Genomic DNA, 26644 nt, shown 5'->3' with positions numbered 1-26644 from the left:
GGGGTTGGGCAGATGCAGTGTCATTCCTCTGTTCCTCAAAATACTGTATTGGTTGAAGAATTAAGAAAATCCGTAATAGAAACAGAAATAGTTTATATGATATTACTACTATTATTATACACATATTCTATATGATCTCTTCATTTTGACATCACTAGTTTTAACTACAACAGAGAGGAGTGGTTCAGGTCTGCTACCAGAACAATGAGGTAGCCAGATTGTGAAAGTTCTGCCTTGTTTTTATTAGCGTAGCTAATTATTTTCCCAAACACTACATTAGTCTTTTATATATTCACACCAGTGGGATATGGTACCCTGAGATCACGCTTTGAAACAATCTGTGATAGTTGTATCCTCTCATTAGTTTCTTTTGCATTTTTCATCAGTTTAAGTTGCTTTTGTCTTCGTGAGGGTAGTTTCTAACCACACCTGAGTGATACTTTGACTCTTGCCTCAAAAAGCATTCCAAATACTGTCAAGGTGTTTGAGGGCCCCATGCTGAATTTGACTTGTCTGTACTCTTTGGAAGTGTTTTTTTTTTTTTTTTTTTTTTTTTTTTTCTAAATTCTCTCTGTTGTGGGGCAGTGGCAGTATTGAGGTCCAGTATTCTGTGTGGGAAGGGAATCCCATCTATGTCCTAGTTAAATCAGAAATAATTCCAAAAATCAAAATAGTGCATCATATTATGTATGTCATAAGTCGTCAGGGAGGAGAAGAAAGCAAAAAAGTTGTGTGCATTGTGTTGGCCTGCATATTTTCCTAGAAAGGCCCATGAACCTCATAAAACCAATGGGAATGTGAATATGAGGGGAAAGGTCACTGTCAGACAGGCTTGGTAAGGAGTGTGATTTTATCTTAGAGAAGGAATACTTAACAGATTAATTAAAAAATTGCCATCAGGGCCTTAGGGGCTATCCTACAGAAAGCAGGTCTTTGAGAGTCACTTCCAGGCTGTTTAGCCTATTGCTCACTTCTGCAAATGTGACACTTGTGTATATAGAGAGATGGCACTGAGGGAAGTGAAAATGAAACTTGCATCCTTTATAGTAAGAAGGTTATTAGGTCATTTTAGTGACGCTGCTTTGTGAGCATTGTATTAGTCTAGTGGACACTACAAGGTTGTTCCATCTGTGAGAAGTGCCATATTCTGATGTGAATAGTAATTTTTTGAACAGCCAATTCTTCTTTCAAACCTTTAGCATCCTGCTAAACAGAAGCTCTGGTTTCCTTGAGGGGGTGAGCTTGTGATGGGGAAGAGGGTATCCTAAAGATCTGTAACATAGAACCTGAGCTGGTAACAGAATCTCATTTGTAATAATCCACTCATCTTCCTTGAAAGCATTATGCAGCTTTCTCATGGCAATTCCTTTGTATATCTCCTACCCTAGACCTACCTGCACCCTTTCACTTTTGCCCCCCCCCCCCTTTTTTTTTTCCCTAGAGTCTTGGGAGACTGATTTTCCTTCCCTGTTCAGTAAACGTGAACAATTTTACATTCCTGAAAAGAAACCAAATTAGTTAAAGAAAGCTTCTTTCTAAATAACTCTATTATCACATTGCTGCAACTTATTCTTGTCCTCTGTCTTTTGTAATTCTTGCTTCTCTATTGTCATCTGTGATTTGTCTGGAGTTGTAGACTAATGCGAGGGCTTAATAATGATGTGGGTGAAATGATGTAATTTAGTTTTAAAAATATTATTCATTGAAATACAGACCAGGAAACTGAAATATCAACCTAGCCAGTTTTATTAGCTATGGTATTCAATGTCAGATATTGGTACTTAAATGCCTCAATTTTCATGTGAGAAAATCAGTGATTTATAATCTACAGTAGAATTTTGAGCATTATGTTAAAACTCAGGAAGAGAACGGTAGTGAAGTGTCTGGCCAACCTAATGTTAAGTTTCAGCTACTTTGTATGGTTTTTTTTTTTTTTTTTTTTTTTTTTTTTCCTTCACACAGTGGATCCTTTCTAAGCTGGAAGAAGTGAGAGAGAATCAGCCAAAATTGTAATGAACGGAGAAGCACCGAGATATGAAGAACATTGAACAGCTACCTTTTAATTCCTCTCTAACAATCAGAAGTATTTGAATATCAGCAAAAAAAGCAAAAACAGGAGGGAAGGAAGATTTATGAAACTATTTGTTATGCTCAAAACAGTCTATGGCTATATCACAAAAATAGATGATGTTAAGTTAAAAAAAAATTACCTAGTGATCAAAAAATTCTGCCAAGTTTTGGCTTGTTTTATTTGGGGTTTTTTACTTAAGAATTCCAGATTTCATTTTTTATAAGTACAGTGTAAAGTTAATTTGTTTTACCATTACATTTGATATTGAAATTGAACTCTGGAATAATTTTTATGATACTATTCAGAGCAAATATTTCAGGTTTAATTTGATTCTGAAAATCAATAAGAAGTTTCTGTCTAAGTTTTAATAAGAAGTTTCTGTCTAAGTTTTCATATGACTTGGGGCTGTGTTAACATCCAGATTTCTTTATCAAAGAAAATGTTAACTTAATAATCACTAGTCTTACAACTCAGATTCTAAGGAGGAAGCTACTGACCAGAGAAGTCTAATTTAGATGATCACAGGAGTGGCTGCGTAGTTAACAGTGCTATTTTCTTTTTGTAAATTAATGGACCAGGTCATGATGAATTTACAATACAATATCACTTTTATTGCAAACTTTTTTTATATTCTACTCAAGGAAATGTTGCAGCACCTCTATCAATATTCACAGAAAACATAACCGTTTACAAAAATGTATAATGGGGAGAATTAATCTATCTCTGCACTAAAAATATTCATTAAAGCCTATTATTTTAAATATAAGTTATTAATAGTCTTGCAACTCAAGAAGGAGTTTATGGGGTTATAAGTGCACTGTTGCATACCAAAAATAAATGCCTTGGATTACACAGTATTGTGTGCTAAGCAAGTGACTAATAAAGTCAAATTTATATTAAATAGTAAATATTTCATAGTTGCTTTTATTAACTTTTCTTACTCAATGAAACGTTTTTGTTTCATATCCAGATAGCCGAACTTTAAAAGGGAGAGCTTGAATATGTGCAATTCTGTTTACTTCTTAGATGTAGTAGTCACAGTATTGTTGAACTGTTGACTGCAGTTGATAGAAAAAGTACAAGAAACATGAGAGTGTTACATGAAGGTTTTCATAAATTCACATTTCAAAGTCTTCAAAATATCTGGTACCTATTGTAAGTACCTGCTGCCAAAATATTATTTCCAAGCAATTGTTTGGAATATTTATAGCTACATGATATAAGTCTGACATCTTGCTGGTGGTGCTTGAGATACCCAGATTGTTGCATTACTGTAAAATCTAAAATGACTAGCATGCTAATCTACAATTGCAGTTCTTTAATTTACTGTAAGTCTTGCCTTTCGTGTTGAGTAACCATTTAGTCGGTTACAAAATACATGTAATCTTGTAATTTTTCCCATAAATTGTAAATTGAATCAAAAGATTATAAGAGAATTCCCAATAATGACTGTGTCACTCCACTTGTTTGTACACAAAGCATGTACCAAGAGTATTAACTCAGGTTATAACCATGCCAAACTAATAGAATACTTTGCCTTAGATAAGTAGTGTTATTAGATGCACTGAGTACCATTCTATATCTGTAATTTGTTTTTCATCGATCACTTTTCATCTTAGGCATGATAGTTCAATTAATAGCTTCACCATGGTCTTGATTCTTGATTACTGTGTTGTCTTCTCCTCACTCTATCCCCAGTAATTACTGAGTATCTGCTGCAACTTTCACTTCTAGTAACTCTTGCAAGTACTTTGTACATTCCCATTTGTGTAGCTTTTCAAATTATCCTAAGTATACACAGAACCTGTATTTCAATCAATATTATCTCAATTTCTTAACTTTCTTACATTTATTTTGCCAACAAACTCCAGTTCTTAAATTTTAGCTGGTTTTTCGGTAATATTTGAGCAATTTAACCATTAATGTTGAAGGATTTATTTTAAATGTGCATGTCTGTGTTTAAGCTCATGTTTTGGAAAACATAACAATTGCCCCCAAATTGCACTTTTCTTATAGAGTATGGAATATTTTGACCTTCTGTGCTAACTAAAAGCCTTAATGCAAGAACTAAAACACTGTAAGTGTTCAAAAGTCTACATGGAACCTTTCCCCTCCCTCTCTTTGTCCCAACTTGTAATGACATGATTTTCTATAGTTCCCTCTTTCTAGTCAGTAAATTGTATCTTTTTCCTTTGTTTTTCCCTTACACTTTCTTCTTACAGTTGTGAATGAATTTTGTCATTTCTTGACAGACACCAGTTGTTTCTGTGTTAACTATACATCAGCCTGGGGCAAGGAGAAAGGAATTCAGACTTACAACATGGTGTAGTTTTCTGGATTACTGCAAGTTGAGATGTCCACTCTGCCGTGCCTCATTCCTTATTGCAATATGCATATTTTTTCAACAGGAAGACAGAATAGATATATTAACTTTTATTAAAAATGTATATGCAATTAGACAAGGGGATCTCAATAATAAATAAAATGTAGGCATTTAGGTTTGCCCACTGTGGTGTTCAAAAGTATACCATGGCCTTTACTGAAGTAATGAAGAACAGTTTCTCTTCTTGATGACTGTTACTTAATACTGTTGAGAAATGTCATTTGGGTTCTCAGCAGTAGTTTGTTAAGGGTTAGAATTACCTCTTAAAAAAATCAGTGACAAACCAAATACAGAATCAAAGATGCCAGACACATTGCTAAAACATTTGTAAGTCTGTTTGCACCTCTTTTTGTCCAGCTGCATGGCTTTGCATGACATGGCTCTTTTGGTTCCCACACTTCTTCCCCAGCTCCCTTCTTTACCTTGAATAAAGTGAAACTGAATTTTATTTGACTGGAATGCGATTATTACTTGTTTTCTTTATATATTGCTTTAATTAACAGGTAATACCATGACTCAGAATTTCATAGGTTGAAATTGACAAATTAAGGCAAATCCTGTCTCTGAGAACACAAGGTCAAGCTCTGATGCAGCCATCTCAGTGAAAGCAGAATACAGGCTGTAGTCCTTACCTTTAGTTTATTATAAGGTCAAGTTTTTAATAACTAGATTTACATGTATAAGCTCCCTTTAAAGTATTTTTTTCTGTTGCCACACTGAAAAAATATAGATTATCTTGCCAGATAATGAGATTCTCATGAAATTCTCTTTATTCCCCTTCAAAAATTCTGCATGTATGCCATTAGCTATTTATTATCTTTAGCACTTCACAAAATACACTGACATATCAAACAAATCACTATCTTCTGTTCTGAGTTATTTTTAGCCATCTGTCTGCAAATAACAACACACACTAGACAATGCAAGACTAATATTACTATGTAATGGTAGTTAAATAATACTTACAGCATATACTTAAATTTGAACTGTAAACCCTAAGTTTCTTAATTATTCTGCTGATGTAAAGCAGTTTCAAGAAATACATTATATACCTTATAATAGGATTGTGGCTTGTTTTTGAATAGCTTTATATCCATATGACATCTAAAGAGATTTGTATATATTTGATTTGTATATACTTCCTGATACTGTACTAGCTTCAAGAATGAGAATACTCCAGAAAACTTTTCAGAAGATTTTTTTTTTTTCCCCTTGAGCCTTTCACATATGAATTCCGAAAAAAAGAACTACCTAAAGACTGCATCGCTTGGAATCACGTAAGTAATGTACAAGGCAAGAATGTGCAGTGTTTCTTCAGCAATCATCAATTCCACAGTACCTTTTTCCAACATTAAACCCTCCTAGTTGTTCCCTTTCCATCTGCAGTGACTAATCTTTACTGAAAATGCAGTAAAAACTAAAGCAGCAACCAGTACCAATGAAATTCACCTACCAGGAGCTAATGATACAGGAGGCTAAAGTTCCTAGCAATTAATTACTGAGAAGGTTGGGGTTTTTTTCCATCTTGATCAATGTATCTGTAACTTCTGCCAAGGAAGGGTCTCAGGTTCTAAGCTTAAATGCCAGACTGGGTGAAGGACCTGTCTGTCTCACTAATGTGTGCAGATTAGTATGGAAATTAGTTCAATACTGTGGAAGGCTTGGGGTTGCTTTTCCTTTTTTTATTTTTTTTTTTAAGGAATTGAGATCATGTATTACAAAAGAACAGGGTTATTAAATGTGGGAACTATTGGTGAAAAATACTGCTATTATGCATTGTGTATTTGCAATTGTCTCGGGTATGGTGCAAAGGGTTTCTGACTTGGGTTTATTTTTCATGTGTATCACAGTACTTGTTTCATTATATAGATCAAAATTTTGCAAAGCATTTCACATTTTCATGTGAAAATATTTGTGGTTTACATTGTCTTCTCTTGAAATTCAAATTGTCATAGTTTGGTTATACGGTTCTTGAATGTCTTACGCTTTTCTGTCTAAAACTGAACAAATTAGTAGAAAGCTTTTTTTCTCTGCCTTTAAATCTATTACTCAGTCAAGATTTGCCTATTATTATTCTTAGCAGTGGATTAATTATTAATTTTCTGGCCAGTATATGCAAGTACATACATGCATCACCTAGGAGCCTGAGTTATTTGACCTAAGAAATGCAACCATGATCTTGGTCACAATTTTTGCTTAATGTGCTGGTTTATTTCATACTTTCTGTCACTCCCCCTTGGCTGCTTCTCATTCAGGAAGTGTCACTGTACCCTGTACCTCATCCCACTGTTCCCTCCGTGCTGATTACTGTTGTTCACTAGTATGGGCACAATATACAGGTCAGCATCTTTCCCTCACAGAAAAACATTAAAACCGTCTAAGAACAACCTTCTACTGCTTGTTCCAAAACACTAAAAAAAGAACAAATGAATCAAATGTTACAGGGTCTTTTCTCCTTAACAACCAAAACCAGCTCTGGGTGTCCTTTACTTTTTCTGTACTGCTGGACAAGAGGGATCTGTGCTGTTTATGTGAAGCAGTAAACATTTTTTACAGACAGTGAAAGGTCAGGGTGTGCTTTTTGCAAGACTGAACTGAGAGAGCATCAACCTGAGTGAATACACAGAAGTGCTGGGCAAGCTGAAAAATCAGTTTAACTTGACTCTTTTGTCCTGAACATAACTTGCTATTTTATGCTGTTAGTAAAAACTACTGCTATAATTGTCTTGGAAAAATGGAATTTTCATGTATTTAAACAAAGGAGAGTCTCAGCACATCGTTTGGGCTGAATTACTGCTAATTACAGACTGTTCTACTCTCCTTCCTTAAGAGTGTTGCTGGGTTAGCTGATCGACTGTCAATGACTACCTCTTGCATTGGTAAAAAGATTTTCAAGATTGCCCTAATGTCTTTATCATTTTGTTTGAAAATTTTTGACCCAGTGACAGAGGATTGACTGAGATACTAGTGGTACTGGCATCTTCAGTGGAGAGGTTTGTAGTTGGACAGGGAGTTGAGGAGACAGGAAAATGGCTGGAAGTCAACAAGAGAGGCTTTATTGCTCCTTAATCCATGCAAAACTACCTGTGAAGGTAAACAACAGGAAAATGCAAAGTGCAGAAAGCAAGTTATATTAATGACTTGAAGGAATTTAAGGCCTAGTTTATCACAGTCAGCTGTGGATGATCCCTAAGCTCCCATGGCAGTGAATGCTGAGAACGTTTGCTAAATGCCTTGCTGTTTGAGAAGCACTTCCCCTTCAGAAATGAGTAAATTCCATGGACTGACTACAAGATCTTAATCTGTTATTCCTTAACCGTGAAAGGTATTTTATTTCTGTAAGGCACTTGAACAAAAAGGCAGTGATATGCAATAATTAGCCTTTTCTAATGTTTCCTAGAACATGAACAGGTTTGTTTCATCAGGGCTACTGAGAGATGCTTCTAAAAAGTGTAAGTTTACCCTAGTCTTTCAACTACATATCTCAGAACAAATGTTTTTATTTCACATAAAAATGTGTAGCACCTAAAATAAGATTAACTTGTCATTTTTAAGGCATCACTTTATTTCACTTAGAAGTTTGAAATTTTATAATCTGTGATTGTAAATGCTAAATAAAAAATTTCAAAAAAGAAAAAATCTTAAGAAAATACCAGCTGACAGCAATGTAGTTATGTACATCCTTCTAAATATACTTAATTCCCATAGCTATAAAAAAAAATAACTCACAGGCAAAACCAGTATTTTAAATGTATAGCTTAAAAAGTAAACTTTGAAACTAATTCTTTAAAGTTCTCTTAATCCATACTTCACTAAATAGAAATCCTCCTCCCATTTCTGTACATGGTATTTTAAAAGGCACTTTTTAATTAACACAGGCTGTGCTATGAATAAGCCACACTTTGTGTAGCTTATGTTTTTTCTTTAAACCAGGTTAAACTCCCTCCACTTAATTGCACTGTGCTTGACAGTGGCGAAGATGAAATGAATATTCTCTGTGTCTGTGGCACAAGTGAAGTGAGAATAGATTACTTTCTCCTTGTCTGGATTCTGATCCTGATACAGCTTCAAAATGAAGTCTCTGGCAGCTTTGACATCTTGTTTAGGTCCTAGTCAAAAGCAGAATCAGTGGTTTTGAACAGTTAAAAGCTATGGGTCAAGGAAGAAACATATGGACAGTATCTTAACAGTCTAATTTCTTAATTAAATGTCAAATTGTCCTGAAGGCATACTCCCTTGTTGGCATTTTCTCATTCATATGTTACTGGAACAAAAGCTGTTACAATGCTGCTTTCTAAAATGTGTGGAGTATGCTTTTTTCAACAGTAAACCTTACAGGACAAAGTAATTTTTTATAAAAACCTACACAGCTGAAATTACCTAGCATATAATAATAGTTTTCTACATTATTATAGTATGTCAAAGAAAATGAGAGAAATTAAATTTTTTAAAACACACAGTAAACAGTAGTCTTTTTGGCCAAGAGAGAGATGGGTGTTTTCTCTCTAGTTATGAAATCATTCTAACTCTCTTCATTAATTCTAGGATTCAATGTGATACATGTCTTGCAGAACATAGTACTGTATTGAGTAATAGAATACATCTGTGATTATTTTCACCATTCTTTTGATGACTTTATAAAGTAACATTTGTTAAGGAAAGTTAACTGTGGACTTTTATATAGATAAGTTATAAAAAGAGTGCAAGACTGTACTATGGGTTATTACCATATAAAAAGTTGGATTAATATTTCCTAAGTTTCCCCCCCCCATATCTTGACTTTTGAGATCAGAGAAGAAAAAGGTGCTTCTTCTCATAAATAAACAGTGATTGTGCCACTTCAATGGTAACAGAAAGGCTGCAAGAAGTCTCTTAAGACTCTGTCCACAGTGGTCCAGTAAAAAAATAGTGTTCCAGTAAAACAGAGTAACTTAAGTTTGTATTTTAAAAAATAGAGCAGAAAAGCACAGATATCAAATATATAGCATAATTCCACTTTCTGTATTCAATTTAATGAGGAAAAACTAACTGGTTTATATATTAGTTTTAACTTTGTGAAGATAGTGTGGGATAAATGCTTACCTGTGTATTCTGGAAAAGTAACTAAGGGAATACATGATTTTTTCTTCTAGAAGATCTTTTTTATTTAAAAACAAAATTACTGAAGAATTCAGAAACCAGGGATATGTAATGATAGTTTTAAATAAAGTTTTGCTATCTTCCATTTGATTCTACAACAAAAATTAATATGAAGTTACACTCTCTAGACAGTAGCATATATAAATCACATCACCCAGAGATCATAAAAGTTTTTTCAAAAACTAAAAACTAAAAAAAAAAAAAAAAATATATTACTTTTATTAAGTAAAATTGCAATGCATTGGTTGATCATACTCTTCATATTCTATATCCTTTTAGTCACTGGATCTTGTATCACCACTATGAATGCTATGATGGCATGTGAAATCAAGGTAAACCTTAGTAATATAAATTATAAGAATTCTTGTATGAGTTAATGAGCAGCCACGGACTGCTGCACTGGGAAAGCCTCTTCTGACCTCACAGTGAGAGCTGAAGCAGGTCATGTCAGGTCAGATATCTGGTATTAACATACTGTAACATAATGAAAGGACAAGAGCGTATGTACTCATCTATACTAGTAATAAAGTCTGTCCATTTGAGAGATGTAAGGAACACCAAATTCAGACATTGCTGTTTGGAGTCCCTGGGGATAAGCTTGTGATGGCAGTCAGTTTGTTATATATTTCCTGATGTCCAAAGTGTGCATAAAAAACATTCAGGATAATGAAAGGAAGAAGAAAATTACAGTTACTGGAGGTTGTTCATGCATCAGAAGATGACAGGAAATTTTGAAAACTCTACCTCATCTACAGTGGATGTTGTGACATTTCAGCAAGTAGGATATGATTTTCACAGTTCAGACAGATCTTGAGAAAGCAATCTGTAAGGGCTTTGGGACTTCAGAGGTCAGATGGTATTGAGTGTTTTTGAAGGACATTTGAAGGAATCCTTATACTGCAGGACGTAAAGCAAGCACTACCAAAAGTAATGCAGTTTTACTAATACGCTTTTCCCTAATTGCCTACTATTTTCTTTTTTGCATCTTTCTCTACAACATATGGCTACTGCTAATGATGCACTCTAGAACAGATGGGAGAACTCATGTTTTCTAACCTTGGGAAGAAAGTGAATTTTAAGTTATTTTGGTTTAATTTTCCTTAATCACTGCACAGGTTTAATTCTGAAACATCAGAGACTTAAAAACAAACAAACAAACAACCTAACTAAAGATGACTGAAGTACTAGAAGAAGTATTTTTACTTGCTTAAAGACCTTGCTACTCAAGTTCTCAAACATGGCTTAAGTGATTTAAAACAGTTTAAAATCATGTTTCGTCTTTTAAGGTAGAGTTCACTTTTACAGGAAGGCTGCTAATTTAATACAACTTCATGACTGCTTGATCATCTTCTTAATGTAATTCTAGTATTTACTAATGCTATTATGAAGACATGAGAATGCTGTCTTAAAAAGCACGCATCTTTTTCTTCACCTTATATACCCCTGTTCCTTACCTCATTGTCATATTCTGCCAAAACTTGATCATATTCACTCAGTGCAACTAAGAAAATGATGGAAGTAACATTTTCAAGACAACAGATCCACTTCCTTGTTTCTGACCTTTGGGCACCTACATCCACCATCCTGTTAAACAAGTAACATCCTGGTTATACAAGCAACATATTAGTCATTTTCATAATATACTTTAAGTATATCTAAAGGCCATATAATAGATTGCCTACCTGAGATAAGCTTGAACTGTGAAAAGTGTATCTTAACAATGTATGTTCTGTTCAATAGTTAAACTTGGTTCACTTGCTGTAGTGATACAACTTTCACTGTTCTTTAGTACTGTTGTTCATTAAGCTAAGCATAACACAGCCACTTGCTCACTACCTGCCTCCCACTGTGGGTGGGCAGGGGGAGAGGAAAGAAAGAGTAAAAGCAAGAAAACTTGGGTGTTGAGATAAAAAAAAAACCAACAAAAAAACAAAAAAAAAACCCTAAAATGTTGAATAAGTGAAGGATAAGTGGAAGAAGATATAAAGAAAACAAGTAATACAAAAGCAATCGCTTACCACTTCCCATGGGTAAACTGATGCCCAACCAGTTCCTGAGAAGATGGCCAACCTCCCTAAAGCCCTCTCTCTTCACTTCTACCACTAAGCATGATGTTGTGTGGCATGAAACATGTCTTTGGTTAGTTCAGGTCACCTGCTTGGCTGTGTCCCTTCCCAACCACTTGTGCACCCCCCAACCTATTCACTGTGGGGCAGAGAGACGGAGAAGGCCTTGGTGCTGTCCAAACGCTGTTCAGCAGAAGCTAAAACACTTCTATGTCATCAGTACTGTTTTGATTACAAATCTAGAACACAGGACCATATCAGCTGCTTATGAAGAAAATTAACTTTATCATTACCAGGCCCAGTACAAGTGTATAAACCATGAGGCATGATACAGAATACAATGCTGATTTTTTTTTTTTTTCTGTGTTTGTAGAAGTTTTAGCAAAGGCAAATGTGAACACATTAAATTCTGTTTCTCCACACTGTTCAGAATCTCTCTTGGCCGCCCCCCAGAAAATCCCAGTGTAGTCATATCTCGCTACTCAAAACAAACAAAATGTTCACAAGTATCTTAGTTCCACATCAAATTCATATGGATTTGCAGACAGTTAAGCATACCCCTCACATTTTACCCAGGTCAAAGTGTTCCCTAGAACATTCTATTTTCTGGGAAAAACAACAACAGAATCACGGTTAGGCTGGTTTGACCGTGTTATCAGAGTGGGTTCTGGTTCTGTGTTGTAACTGCAGGTAGGTGTTTGTTTGTGGTGAAATGGGTGGTTTGGTGGAAGAACATCTATAATCCTGCTAGTGGGAGTGCTGCAATTTTGAAATTAAAAAATAATGCTTTCCCCTAGAAAATCAGTAACCCCACCTGTTGCAATAGCTTGTCTAGTAGCAGATAAAATAATTTTAAGGGGCTTCTCAAACTTTCTTTCAACTTTATAAGTATGTTTGTTTCTCTCAATTCCACTGAACATAATTTTTTTTATTATTATTATATGGCAGGAAGAATAGAACTATCTACTGTCATGACCTTCCATGATTTTTACCTCTCCTCCTTCCCTCAGCGTCTTCAACTCCCTTCACTAACTTTATCTAACTTAAAGTTGTAAACTCACTTGAAGGCTTTAGCCTATCTATTAGGGCCCTCTCTTCCAAACATTTATAGTCAGGAGGCAGAAACTGTTAGATCTAAATGGAATTAAACTACAATCATGTATGAGCACACATGTTACTACAAATACCTTGACTCTGCATCCTCCCCATCCAAGGCTTTTAATTAAACTAATAGTTCAGAATACACGGTAATTGGAGTGCTTGAATTGTAAAGCTTTTTTCACGTAAATTCAAAAAGGAATGTTTTGAAACTCCACTCAGATTACTATAACTCTGAAGACTAAAAGGGCTGGAAATACATACAAGACTCACTGAATGCAAAAACTTAAAGGACCCTAGAAGTAAAGTTACAGCAACTACTTTCATAATTGTATACTGAATCATTTGACAGGCAGTCTTAACTAAATACAATATTTTCTAAATCGAAAGGATACCTAATAATTCCTGTAGTTGGCACTCGGACTCAAAGAATATCTTGCTGAGTTGGCACAAATGAGGGCATATCAATACGATCAAGGTCAGTAAGATAACTGAAAAGTTAAATATACAACAGAAACAAGATTAATACACTATCACAAGTAAATCACACAGATTCAAAACCAAAGTACTAACCAGTAATCACAAAAGTGTTCCCAGAAAAGCAGCTAAATTGAAATTCGGTTGTACATGGCCTTAGCACAGTTGTTGCTGGCATAAAACAATAAAACCCTTTAATTCAACTGAGACCTACATGTACATTTCAGACAGAATGCTACAAGTCGCAAGAGATGATGACTGGCTGTTCTATAGATAATCAGCCCACACCCAGAAAGATAAATTTTGTTTGCATAACCTTTGCTATTACCCCCAAATAAACACCAGAATTAGGATTTGGACACAAATATAAATACTGCTCATAGCAATAATGTTTACCAACAGTACTCTATCCCCTGCAACTCACCTGTGATGCTAAAAAAGGACACAAATGTGAAAGGTTGGTGCACAAACTTCACGAAAGTTATTAATGGAAAGCACTGCAAACATGAATGCTTCAAACGTATATATTCTTAATATAAAATATGATGCATTTAGTTTCTCGTCTGCCCATGCAGTCGTTCTTAACTCTACCCTCCTCAGTTTCACAAGGCTCTTGTGCTTTTCCTGGCTGGAATTAAATTCTATGATGACAGTTTGTGAGCAAGACTGTAAGAACCGATGCCTGTTAGTCCTCTCCGCGATCTATCTTCTCACCACTAGAGGGCAATATTAGATCGTCCAAAATCCTAACATGTCATACAGAAAGCGTAAAGTAAGGTGTATTCCAAATCATACAACATAGCTGTAGCACAAACCTTCCTTTTTTTAAGCACCAATTCCTGCCTTTAGTGGAAGAGGAAGGGTGTCCATGTATTCTCCCCTTGCTGCCCAAGCATCCCTCACATTTGGATTCCAAAATCAAAAATACCCACCATGTTATCAATTACTCAGAAAATATTTCTTTTAAGATCAAGAAAATTCCTCCGCTTCAGCATGTAGCAAATTGTTATTGAGATCTCAACTGTAATTAACAGAAAAAGGAAGTTTTAATAAAATTTAAAACTGATTTTTAGTTGTGGCTGATTTCTTATAAAATGAGGCTACATTAAGTGGCATCTTTCTTCTGCAATGTAGAATTATTTAAGAATAAGTCAAAAAACTGTCATGAATGTTAATGCTTAACACACAGGAACAGATTGCCTATGCGTAACCATTATGAGTTAAAGTTTACCATAAATGCTTAATCTCAATGTTCCTTGCTGAAATTTAACCCTGTTACTTCTCAACCTTGGCAGAAACAGAAATGTGTTTTCTGTTCTCATGAAAAAAAAAAAAAAAATCACAATAAAATTCTTTAAAAATTCGGGAACAGATTTATCTTCCTATTTAGATCCTAAACTTTTCACGTAACTGAACTGTCTGACCTCCCTGCTCGTTGTCAATATATTTTGTACAGCTGTTTTTCATGATTTCTCCCAAGAGAAACTCAGTTATGTACCAGCTGTGTTGACCTCAGAACTGGGAGGGATGATGGTTCCAGGATGTTCAGAAAGCCTAAAATTAGTCATCACTCCACTTTAAATTTTATTGTCTACCACAAGCCAACAGAGACACAGGTATAACTAACAAAATCAGAGTGAACCTATCTCTTCATTTATGAGCCAGTAGTGTGCCCAGGGGGCCAAGAAGGCCAATGGCATCCTGGCTTGTGTCAGCAATAGCGTGGCCAGCAGGGACAGGGAAGGGATCTGACCCCTGTACTCGGCACTGGTGAGGCCACCCCTCGATTCCTGTGTTCACTTTTGGGCCCCTCACCACAAGAAAGACATTGAGGTGCTGGATTGCGTCGGAAAGTCTGGTGAAGGGTCTAGACACCCTTCTGAGGAGCCGCTGAGGGAACTGGAGTGATTTGAGAGACCCAGAACAAATATCCTTCTCTAGAGAAAAACGAGGCCTTCAAGAAACATGGACTGAGAAAAACAGCCTGAGAAAGAGATAAAAGTTGAGGCCCTCTGAGCTAAGGAATGCCTCAAACACTTGCAACACGAAACTATAGTCACGGGGTAGATGGTCTGGATGTCGAAGCTGATAAGGCTGCCTGAAAAACACAGGATGCAGTTGGAGGAGGGAGCCCTGTGGAGACAGGACGGCTCTGCTCTGGGGCACCTGGGCAAATTTCAAGGGCCATCTGTCTGGTGAGTGACCTTTGCTTCATTATCCACGAAATGCATATTAAAGTTAACGCCCCTCAATATGCTAATGAGGACTAACATGATCATGCTAATTACATCATCCCATGAAACACCGTACCCCTCCCCGTACATGGGATACGTAGGTCTGTGAGTCGACTTAGGGACCAGACCCAAGGAGAGTGTGTATAAACTGAAGGGGAGGAAAGTTGGTGTGCCCAGGGAGTGCAGTGAAGCAAAGAAGATGGCTGCCTCCTGGAACCCTCACTGGCTGGATCGACACAGAAACCCAGACCAGTGATCTCTGTTCCTCTATTCTCTCTATCCCCCCCTTTCCTTTCTCCCCTTTTTCCTTCACTACCATTAAGAAATGCCAGCCATACTGTATTACTTGTCACAACTCGTTATATACTTAGCCAATTATCTTGTGTCCAATTAGTACATTGTCGGTAGTTAATAAATGTTTGGACTTTAAGATGTGTCTCACCGTTGTCCGCTCCATTGGGGATTTCTGAATCTGAGTCACTTGTCTCCCTCAAATGAGCAGGACATGACATGTTGTTTACTCTGGAGAAAAGGAGGCTCAGGGGAGACCTTATCCCATTCTATAAAGTACCTGAAAGGAGGCTGTAGCAAGATGGGTGTCAGTCTTTCTCTCCAGAGTGATAGGATGAGAGGAAATGGCCTCAAGCTGTGCCATTGGAAGTTTAGACTGGATATTAGGAAAAATTTCTTTACCAAAAGGTTGTCAAGCATTGGAACAGGCTGCCCAGGGAAGTGTCTGAGTCACCATCCCTGGATGTGTTGAAAAGTTGTATATATGTGGCGCTTAGAGACATGGTTTAGTGGTGGACTTGGCAGTGTTAGGTTAGACTTGATGACCTTAAGTGTCTTTTCCAACCTAAATGATTCTATGATTAACTTCATTAAGTCTGGCTTGTCACCGTAATTATGCAATGTACTTACAGTTTAGCAGTCTGAGGGTTGGTACTCCCTCCGTCTATCGTAGCATTCTTTAATTCCTGGGTCTTCCCCAAGCTTTTTGACTACTTCAACTTGTTTTCTTTCCAGCACTGTCACTTCATCCACTTCCACTTCTCTGATCATCTGAGCAGTCTCCTAACCAGTTGAATGATTACACTATTGTGAGAAACAATTGCTTTTGGCATGCAGTACACGGTCTCCCCTCTATTATACTCTTCCCATCAGTAAGAAATGAACCCATCAGAAAAGAACCTAGGAGAAAATAAGCAGCTTTAACTGTTTATTGCATTTAATGTTTCAAGTCAAATGACTGCTAGTGAATGTTTCAGTTGTCAGTCTTGCTTACTGTCATCCAGGTGTAATTTTTCTTTTTAAAAAGGACCTTGGCAAAGGTCAGAAGGAGCTTTAAACTTACTGGTTTCAAACTCACTAAATTTTAATACCAATTTATAACAGTGGTAATGTTTCCAAAACTCTAGATACTTTCTTTAGTACAGATATTTTTGGTTTGTTTGCTGTTTTTGTTTGTTTCAGGACAAACCAGACATTGATCTAAAATAAAGAGTCATCAAACAGACATCAAATTCCTACAAGCGATCTTTGTTTAATGCTGATCTCAGTGAGACACAGCCAAGGTACTACTCTATGGAAAGACTTTTTCTTTGCATTCTGCTGTTAAGTGTAAGAGGTATGGCAAAGATAAATCTAAGTTTTGCTTTTAAGGCATGCAAAAGTATCTATCATTCTGCAGCTAATGGTGCTGCTTATTCACTAGAGGGAAGGGATGTCATCCAGTGGGGTCTCGACAGGCTTGAGAGGTGGGCTCCTGCAACCCTCATGAAGTTCAACAAGGCCAAGTGCAGGTCAGGGCAATTCCCCAACATCAATACAGACTGGGGGATGAATGGACTGAGAGCAGCATTGTGGAGGACTTGGAGATATTTGTGGATGAAAAATTACTTGCAGTCCAGAAAGCCAATGGCATCCTGGGCTGTGTAAGTGTTGCAGATTGAAGGAGGTGATTCTTCCCCTCTACTCTGCTCTGGTGAGACCCCACCTGGAGTACTGCATCCAACTCTGGGGTCCCCAGTACAAGAAAGACATGAACCTGTTGGAGCAGGTCCAGAGGAGGGCCACAGAAATGATCAGAGGGCTGGTGCACCACTTCTTGAAAAAATATGAGGGTTGTCCAGCCTGGAGAAGAGAAGGCTCCAGGGAGATCTTATTGTGGCCTTTCAATAATTAAAGGGGGCTTGTGAGAGAGATAAAGACTTTTTACTTGGGCCTGTAACAAAAGGACAAGGGGAATGGATTTTAAACTGAAACTGGGTAAATTTAACTTGGACATAAGGGAGAAATTCTTTCCTGTGAGGGTGGTGAGACACTGGAACAGGTTGCCCAGCGAGGTTGTGGATGTGGCATCCCTCAAAGTGTTCAAGGTCAGACTGGATGGGGCTTTGAGCAACCTGATCTAGCGAAAGATGTCCCTGCCTAGGGCAGGGGGTTTGGACTAGACACTCTGTAGAAATCCCTTCCAATCCAACCCATTATACTATTGGAAGTGTTATCTTCTGTAACCGTCCCACTAGATATATACTGATTTTTGCTAATACCTTTAGTGGTCTGGAAAAGTATTTTTCTAAAATGCATTTAATATTGAAATATATTAACTTATATAGAGCTTGGAATATAACAAATTGGTTACAAAATTCAGTTTGCCAACACTTTTTCCAGTACATTACTAGATATCATCTAGATTTTAACTTACATCCTCTTTGAAAATTAAATAAGCTTTCTTCCTGACCTCTTAAGTCACAAATAGTAATGCTGCATACAGATTTGGATCCAAAGCAGTGAATTTTCGGGTCTGAACTAGAAAATCTGAATACTGATAAAACTGTTAATCTAGTAATTCAAAACAAGATAAAGATCAGACAGAGAACAGGACTTTGGCCGTTATGGAGTCTTTAAGTTATCATGGGCAACTGCAAAACTATGAAACATAGAGCTGAATGCCTCAAAAGCAGTTTCTCCTTGCTTGGTTCAAATAATTTTAAATATTGTAAATCTCCAAAATATTGTGAACATACTACTCTTCTGAGTTATAATATTAAAAATACTTACAATGCAGACATAATGCCTGGGCAAATTCTCCATAATTGGAATGATCTGATTTTACAGGTATTCTGTTACACAAAACCAAATGCCAAGTCTTTTGATTTTTTGTTAAAACTTTTTTTTTTCTTTTTTAAATAGTAGTTAAGAGCTTTAATGAATGTAAATTAGATTAAAATACATTATGATTTAAACATTCCTGGTATTTCTTGTAGATTCTTTACAGATATAATGTAATCCATATTGGTTTTTTACCTCAATTTTACACAGCATAATTACATTAGCAAGACAGGTAATATTGTCGAATAAATTTTTCTCTTCTCTTACATCAAATGTTCATGCTGATGTAGAACTACATAGGAAGAGCTTTACCTGTGATTTATACTTTATTTAGGCACTGTATATGAGACAAGAGTTTAGACAACCTGTGTGCTGCCAGTAAATTTTCTCCATATTTTCAATCTTATCTGCTGAGAGATATGCCAAATAATTTGAATAATGAGGCACTCTTCCTTCAATTCACTAAAGTCACAGAACAAATACCCTTTTCTAGAGAAAAGAAAAGGCACTGACATGCAAATATCCATCACAGCATTTTGACTGGAGTTGACTTAAGTTTCATTCCATGCTAAAGCCTTGCATATGTTTTACAAGGGCTTCATGTAATAGCAGCTGCAAAACCAGTTTTGGTATCAGGTCCTTGTGAAAAGAAATGGTGTGTGTCTACATCTGCAAACCTCAGTTCCCTTATGTGGCCAAGTACCTTGTGACATCAGGAAAAATCCTTTTTGGGACTATAATTCAGATTAATCTTTCATTTCATAGTATATAACAAATAGAGTTCAACACTGACAGCTAGTCTCATGCTTGCAATTCAAAGAAAAAAAATCCTACAATGAAGTGAAAAATTACTTAAATCACCAGGTGATTTTAGTATCTTTTAATGGGTATGTCTTCCTCATCCTAAGTAAACAAGCTTGCCACTAATAAAAAATTTATTTGGTATGAACTATGGATGGATAATATGACATGAAAACAAGATACAGAAAATTTTAAGTTTCCTTAAAATGCAGTCTTCAGGATAAATGAGTAATGACTAATCTTAGGAGACAGTGTACAATAATCCAGCCAGGATCTGATGGAAAAGGGGATTAAACTTGAAAACACACTCTAAGATGTCCTTAGAAGCAGCAGAACATCCTTCAAACTGGGCAGCAGGAGAGTTCTGTATTTTTTATATTGGGAAATATCAGCATTTTAACTAAAAGTCAGGTGTCGCAGGGTTTTGTTTGAGTGTGTGCACCTCCGTGCATGTGAATGTGTGTGTGACAATTTATTACTAATTGCAAACATTAATTACAAATAATAACAAGAGAAATGCCACCTATTTCAGCCCCTGACTACTGTAATGACTGAAGGAAATTATTTTTCTTCAAGATTGAGTTAAAATGATAAAATTTATCAATGTAAAATAAGACTATCATTGGAAATGTATTGTTTTACACCTAGTTTTAACCAATACTGATTGTCAAACATTGATAATAGCTATACCTTAGTTGCAGATACTCTCTTTTGTATTCATAGTCAACACAAATATTAATTGTCACTGAACTGAAAATTTGCAATCCATGACAAAATTAAGTAAGCCCCCAAACTCTTCCAGTACATAATAAGAACGAATAATAAGAACGAATTCTGCTAATCAGGACTTTTTTTTTTTTTTTAAATTGTTTTATCTACCCTACTGAAGGATTTTTGCTGATTATTGCAAATAAGTGGCCTTTGAATCTGTCACAAACTGTGAAAGCTAAATAAATTTTCTAACCAGCTACAGATCTTTAAGCTAGTTTGACATCTGATAAAATGCTTAAATGTCTTTTTTTTTCTTCTGGTTAAACATTATAAAGGGTAATTGAATGATGTAAGATGCCTCACAAGGCTCACAGGGCTTTTTTAATTTTGCTATAGAATCCCACCACTAGGAATGCCAGAAAATTTTTATTAAAACTTGTCAGCACTTAATAATAATAATATACGTTTACATTTTAATAAATATCTTTTGGCATTGCCAACAGCATACCATGAAAGTAGTTTAAATATCACATAATTTTATAATGGTATTTTGGCAAGCAGTATACCTCAGTGTTTCAGGTGGACAGGCTCATATTTTAAAACCTTCCCCTGCAACTTGGAAGAACGTCAGAAATTTAGTTTTCATTTCCCTCAGAGCAAGAGTGGAATTTTATAGAATTCTCACTTACCACTAATAAGTTAGCCCAAGAGATGTTGTGGAAATATGCAGCAGTGTAATACATAAGCAATATGCTTTGCAGTAAGAACAGAAAGGGCTCACTAACAAGAAAAGAAACCAAAACAAAAGATATCTACAATCATTGCAGACCAAACCAAGCAACAAAGAGGGGAAATGCAAAATAGCACAAGCACAGGTTAACAACGTCAGGTTTTGGCATAATATTTTTAATGAAATACAAGCAACAAATGAGTTCCAGAATGCACTCAGTTAAAATATGTATAGCACATTATGCTCTCTCTAAACACAGGGCAAGCAAGAACAACAAAAGTTACATTAGAAGTGCTGTAATATTTTTATATTAAAAAATCCCTATTCTGAAGTTACCTTACTTCAGGCTGATTTTTTTAAGTAGACCTCTGCTTCTTGATGTCATAGTACAGGTAGAGAAAGGAATACAGATGATAAAATAAAGGTAAGTAATTTTTAATACAACAGACATAGGAGAATAGACTTGTTCCATTACAAAAACCCCACCACACTGAAAAAAAACCCCAAACCAAACCAAAAAAAACAACCACAAACCAAAAAGAAAACCCCACAGAAATCCCCACCAAAACACCAAAATCAAACTCCAAACTTTATGATCCTGGAAAGAAAACTGATCATTGTAAGGAACTGAAGGAAATAATGCCTCAAAAATTCATCGACACAGAAAGCCTCCAAGGACAAGCTGTGGCCTTTGGATTAGTCATGCAGGGAAGCAGGAGTGTATCGAAGGATGCACCCCCCACTCCCTTGCAGTTGCACTGACAAACTCCTCAGATAAGCCTCAAAAGGGAAGACATGGACTGAGCAAAACCAAATGCTTCCCATCAAGCACAAAGACCGATAATCATTGGCTCCATTGTGTAAGCCTGAAACTTTGTGGCTCTATTGTGCAAGACAGACACCATGCATGTCTCACTAATGACTCTGTGCCTTTGCCATTGGTGACAAGAACTGTTAAGAAGTGGGCAGGGTGACTACCACCACTGACTCCATTGGACAAGGGGTAGTGCACCCCATTTCCCCCTCAATGTACTTGCAGAACCCGTGCTCCACCTTTTTCCTTGTCTCTCACGGAAATGAGTTTGTGGAATACCTGCCCCTCCTCTTCTAGTATGCTAATCAGTTAGATAAAATGAATTTAAAAGGCAACAGAAATTTTGCTGTGAGGTGCACACACCACCCAAGATTATGGGACCTGAGACAAGGCTGGATCCAGGGGTGGCGATCTGGATTTCTTTGACTCTCTTTCTCTCCTTTCTTTTTATTTTCTTTCCTTTCTTTTCTTTCTTATAGATTTATAAGATACCACATTGCTTATTATCCTTTTCCAAGTTTAAATTGTTTTCTACTGCAAGCAAAAAATTTTAACTAGTCGTCTTCTGTTGTTTCACCCTAATTTAACCCAAGGGGATCACAGAACTGCTGCAATTCTCAATACTTCCAGCCCAGGTCACGACAATCATGTATAACAAAGACAGTGGCAAAATTGTTTGCCAAATACATGCAAATATTGTGTCTAAGCTTCTTAGAATACTAAAAATCAACTAATCTTGTAAAAATCTATTACATTATTCTTCGATAGAAATAAAGTTCTGCAATTAAAGGGTGACTGATGGTGCATAACAAGCAGCACTTCAAGGTTCAATTGTTAATCTCTTTTCATCAAAATTATACACTAAAAAGAAACAAAATAATAAGGAGGGGTCCTGAACCTGCCTTTTTCATTTCACACAGTAGTATCACTGGGTAAAAGCAGTTTTCTCATCTTTTGTGAAAGTGCCAAGAAACATGCACAAGTGCCAGCTGAATGAGTATAATATTAAATACAACTTGTAGTAAGGAGACATCTTTGCCAGATAAGAAATGGATAACACAACAAATGACAACTGTCATTTTTTTAGATATATGAATAAACTTTATCTTCAGCTGTTACTTACAATGCATATAAGAATAATTCAGTTTCTTTTTGGAGAGTTTGAATCTCCATACTTGGAAAAAAAAATATGTTTGATTTGATACCTTGCAGCTCTGTCTTAATTCTTAGGAAACTAAATGTTAAATAGAACCAAAAAAAAAGGTCTCTATGTGTTACCTTACGAAACTCTTAGTATTTATAAGGCCTGAATTTATACACATATTTATTTCTTCACCCATAACCTAGGTTATTACTGCTTTAAAAAGCTTTCTGAGAAAAGCAGTGTGTTCTGGAGGAATAACTACCAAAAGTGTTTCCCAAACGCCCAGTGGTAAAAACAGGAATTACTCATTTTAGAAGTGAGAGAACTAAAGAAGCTCCTATTTTTCTAAGCTTTTTATATTGTATGGACTTTGCATTTCATTTCCATATCCCAGGTCCTTCCTCATTTGGTGGGCAAAACAAACTACAAAATGCTCCAGTAGAAGTCGTACTTGGACAATAACAGCAGATTCTTCACAGCAAATAGAGGATCACAGGAAGGGGCTCAAAGTGGTTATTCAGTATTAAGAGGTTACAAGAACAGCCAGCTTAGGGCTGTTTTCTTCTTCAGAAAGATAATATTTCTCAGGAGATACTTAGCTACACCAGGAGTTTAAGTTTTCATACTACGTGAATAAGTTTGCAAATATCACTGAACACGTTTTTTTATCTCTAACCATTTCTACTTTTACAGTGCCACTGAAATACAGATTATATCTTACGACAAAATATGTAGAAATATGCAATTAAATACTTGCCTCTTCTTCATATTATTGTAATACCCATAAATTGAACTTCTGGGGAGCACAATGTAGTCTATTTTGGAAGTCATTATGTTTTATTAAAACCATGTTTGCATTCATGGAATCTCATTTTCCAAAACAGTCCTTAAGGCTAATTTGACACAATTAATAGGGCGTGTTTGTTTCTAAAGGGGAAAACGAGGTAAAGGATAAAACAGGAGGGAAAAGACCCCACAACCACCCCTAAGAATTTAGGAAGCTGCTATTCCCAGGCCATGTGTAATTTTAGTGGAAGATACTGATTATCAAATAACATTTTAAGTTTCGCTGAGAAGTTATGTGAATTTCAGTTCTTTTGGCTTGTTGTTGATGTTGAAAATTCTTTGCCTTGGAATCAAATGCAAGCCCAAATGCAGACTCAAACACTTAAAGTCAATCTCTTCTCAGTACCAGCAAGGCTGAATTGCAGGCACTGCATATACCTTCCCTGGTTGAGCTATGGCATTTTTCATAGCTCAAGCTCTATTACTGAAGCAAAGTATACACTAAGAGACTTCTAAAATTAGCTACATAATTACCTATGATTGCTTTGTTGACATATTTTGGATAGAGGAGGAATTGAATATAAATAAACCACCCTTAAAACTAAAGAAGAGGAAGCTAACCACTGGCTGAGCCTGTACGTAACATGTACACACTGGTGCTACTGCCAGTATCTCCTAATTACCATCAGAAGAAGAGACAAAGTTAAGTATATGAGGGTTGGTTTCAATTTCTAAGTGAAGAGGAAAATTAAGGAAGGTAAAAAGAGCAGGGTAATTAAATGACTCAAGCATTTAGAGTTAGTTAGCATTTAGTTATATACTAAAGCTAAATAAATATTCCTTATTTTGCAGTCTCTCATTATTTAGATTTAATAGTGCACTGTTCTATGGCTATGAAAAGGTACCTGGCCACAGTCTGGAAAACTAAATAGGAACAACAGATTAAGTTGAAGATTACATTTTTGCAAATTCAGATAATGAACTGATACCATCATGGTTATTTACCAACTACTTACCATAAGCTTTGATTGTATCTTTCTTACTGAGCCTATTCTGTCTGCCACTCATAGGCTATACCAAAATTTTTTTCTAAGTTTTTAATCATCTGTGGTAACAGCAGGAGTACCAGCCAGTACATCAGCTAGCAGTAAGCAAAGCAAGACTAAGCAGCACACTGTAAAAACAGCAGGCCAAACCACCACCCAGATCAAAATTATCAATACAAAATTTTTAACAAAGACCTGATTGAAAACAAGACCTCACAGTCAGGTCCTATATAAAATTTAATGGATTACCCCTGAAAAAAAAAGGATAAGAGAATCACAAGATATTTGTTTTCTTCTTCACAAAGTGAAACAGTTTGTCGTTAATCTTCATACATTTGCCTTTTGTTAAATTACGTGTGACATTGCATACATGTATCTGTAAATGTTGGCCGACTTCAAACACAGAAGAGTTATTTCTGCAGCATTAAATACATGTGGACTAAAAGTGAGCATGTATACATATAAATACAAAGGTAAAAATATAAATACACAAGCACACATACATGTAATCTGTGGCTTCCAAACCTAATTTTCCAACACTTCAAGTTCATAGGGGGAATAGAGAAATAAAAACTGTCAGTATAACATCCCCAGATATAATCAGGTGACATCCTTTATTTCTTGGTTTATTTTTCCATGCTATAGTAGACAGAGATCATTGTTTGGACCATGCAAAACTATTTGGGTCACAGCTTGATTTAGTGATCACTACTTGAAGTGGTTTTAATATTTAATGGCCTGCTTTCTTTCCTGGCTACCAATTACCATCAGTTGCCATCAGAAATGGTTTTAGGGGACTGCATGCAAAAATGAGATGAAGGTGTATTCTAAAAAAAAAAAAAAAAGAGGGGGTGGAAAGTTTTCCTGTTTACCTTTTAATAAAGCATTTAGTAGATAGCATATATTGACATGGAACAAAAATATTACACTTTTTTTTTTCCCTTTGTTTTGAAGGAAGAGGTGTCTAGAAAGACAGAAAGCCCCTCTACCAAGGAACTAAAATTCATCTCATCTAACAAAATTTTCTAGTGGTCTATTAATCCAAGTAGGTTTTACACATGTTAAGTTTTTCTTTTCATCTTCATAAAAAATGTATGCAGTGTTAAAACCTTCAGTGTTGCTGGAGACAGAGAAAGACTGCAGACAATGCAATGCTTCCTGTTAATGTAAATGATCACTGAAATCTTGTTTGTAAGATTAAGCAGAAGCTTCACTTTCAACATGCTAGTGATGCTGCCAAGTTCAAAGTTAATAGCATGTGTAATTTTTCTCAAGGCTTACACAATGGGCCAAGTTTCTGTTTCTTTAAAATAAGAACTGTGCGTGTGGGAGGATATTGCTAGTTTCCTTATTTTTTTTTCCCCATTCCTCAGCAATATTTATCTCATAAACAGAGATACAACTTTCAAGATCAATAAACACAATCTGTATAGCATGAAGGCTTTGAGATTCACAGCCACCACTCACAGGAGTGAACAAAGGATGTTAGTCACTGGTCATTACCTTCTGAAGGTGTCTGTCAATCCGACACCCTGTGTCCTAGATTCCAGGTGCCAGCTGCAACAGAAAGGTCCAATGTACCACTTGCCGCTGCTACTTCTCCATGTAATTACTAGTAATTTTCCTGGAAATTTGAGTACAAAGACAACTAAGAAACTTTGCAAATGATCTGGGAGTTGAAGAGACTGACTAAGTAAAAATTAGAAATACAGTTTTCCAAAACAAAAGAAAAAAATCACAGAAAGATGTATGAGAGCACGAGATGTATGAAAGGCACAAGAGCCCATTACAGTCTACATTTTGTTTAACATGACAAGGCCACAAATGACATATTACTTCTGCTTCTCAACACATACTTCAAGACTGTTGTGGACTATCAGAGTGTCCAAAGGACAAAATCAAATTAACAACAGATAAAAGGCCATAGTTTTTTAATCCAAAAGAAGGAGAAAGAAAGAAAGAAAGAAAGAAAGAAAGAAAGAAAGAAAGAAAGAAAGAAAGAAAGAAAGAAAGAAAGAAAGAAAGAAAGA

At 36.0% G+C, this 26644-nt stretch overlaps 2 protein-coding genes across 2 annotated transcripts in view; one reads left to right on the top strand and one right to left on the bottom strand.

The window, feature by feature from the left end:
* Positions 1-4902, top strand: part of VPS13A (vacuolar protein sorting 13 homolog A) — a 110162-nt gene extending 105260 nt beyond the window's left edge. Inside the window, exon 73 of the mRNA XM_026866046.1 lies at positions 1963-4902. Coding sequence (XP_026721847.1) covers positions 1963-2013 — 51 coding nt within the window. The 3' untranslated portion in view covers positions 2014-4902. The remainder of the gene's footprint in view (positions 1-1962) is intronic.
* A 3254-nt stretch (positions 4903-8156) lies between these two features.
* The window catches only part of LOC113489961 (guanine nucleotide-binding protein subunit alpha-14-like), a 56537-nt gene continuing 38049 nt past the window's right edge, over positions 8157-26644 (bottom strand). Inside the window, 6 exon segments of the mRNA XM_026866045.1 lie at positions 8157-8563; positions 9537-9552; positions 9554-9685; positions 11048-11196; positions 13121-13248; positions 16379-16542. Of these exon segments, the coding sequence (XP_026721846.1) occupies positions 8379-8563; positions 9537-9552; positions 9554-9685; positions 11048-11196; positions 13121-13248; positions 16379-16542 (774 nt within the window). The 3' untranslated portion in view covers positions 8157-8378.

This window comes from Athene cunicularia (assembly GCF_003259725.1).
Source record: "Athene cunicularia isolate RWA chromosome Z unlocalized genomic scaffold, athCun1 chrZ_part2, whole genome shotgun sequence".
NCBI lineage: Eukaryota > Metazoa > Chordata > Aves > Strigiformes > Strigidae > Athene > Athene cunicularia.
The sequence above is the reverse complement of the archived record's forward strand: the minus strand, read 5'-3'. Positions and strand labels throughout refer to the sequence as shown.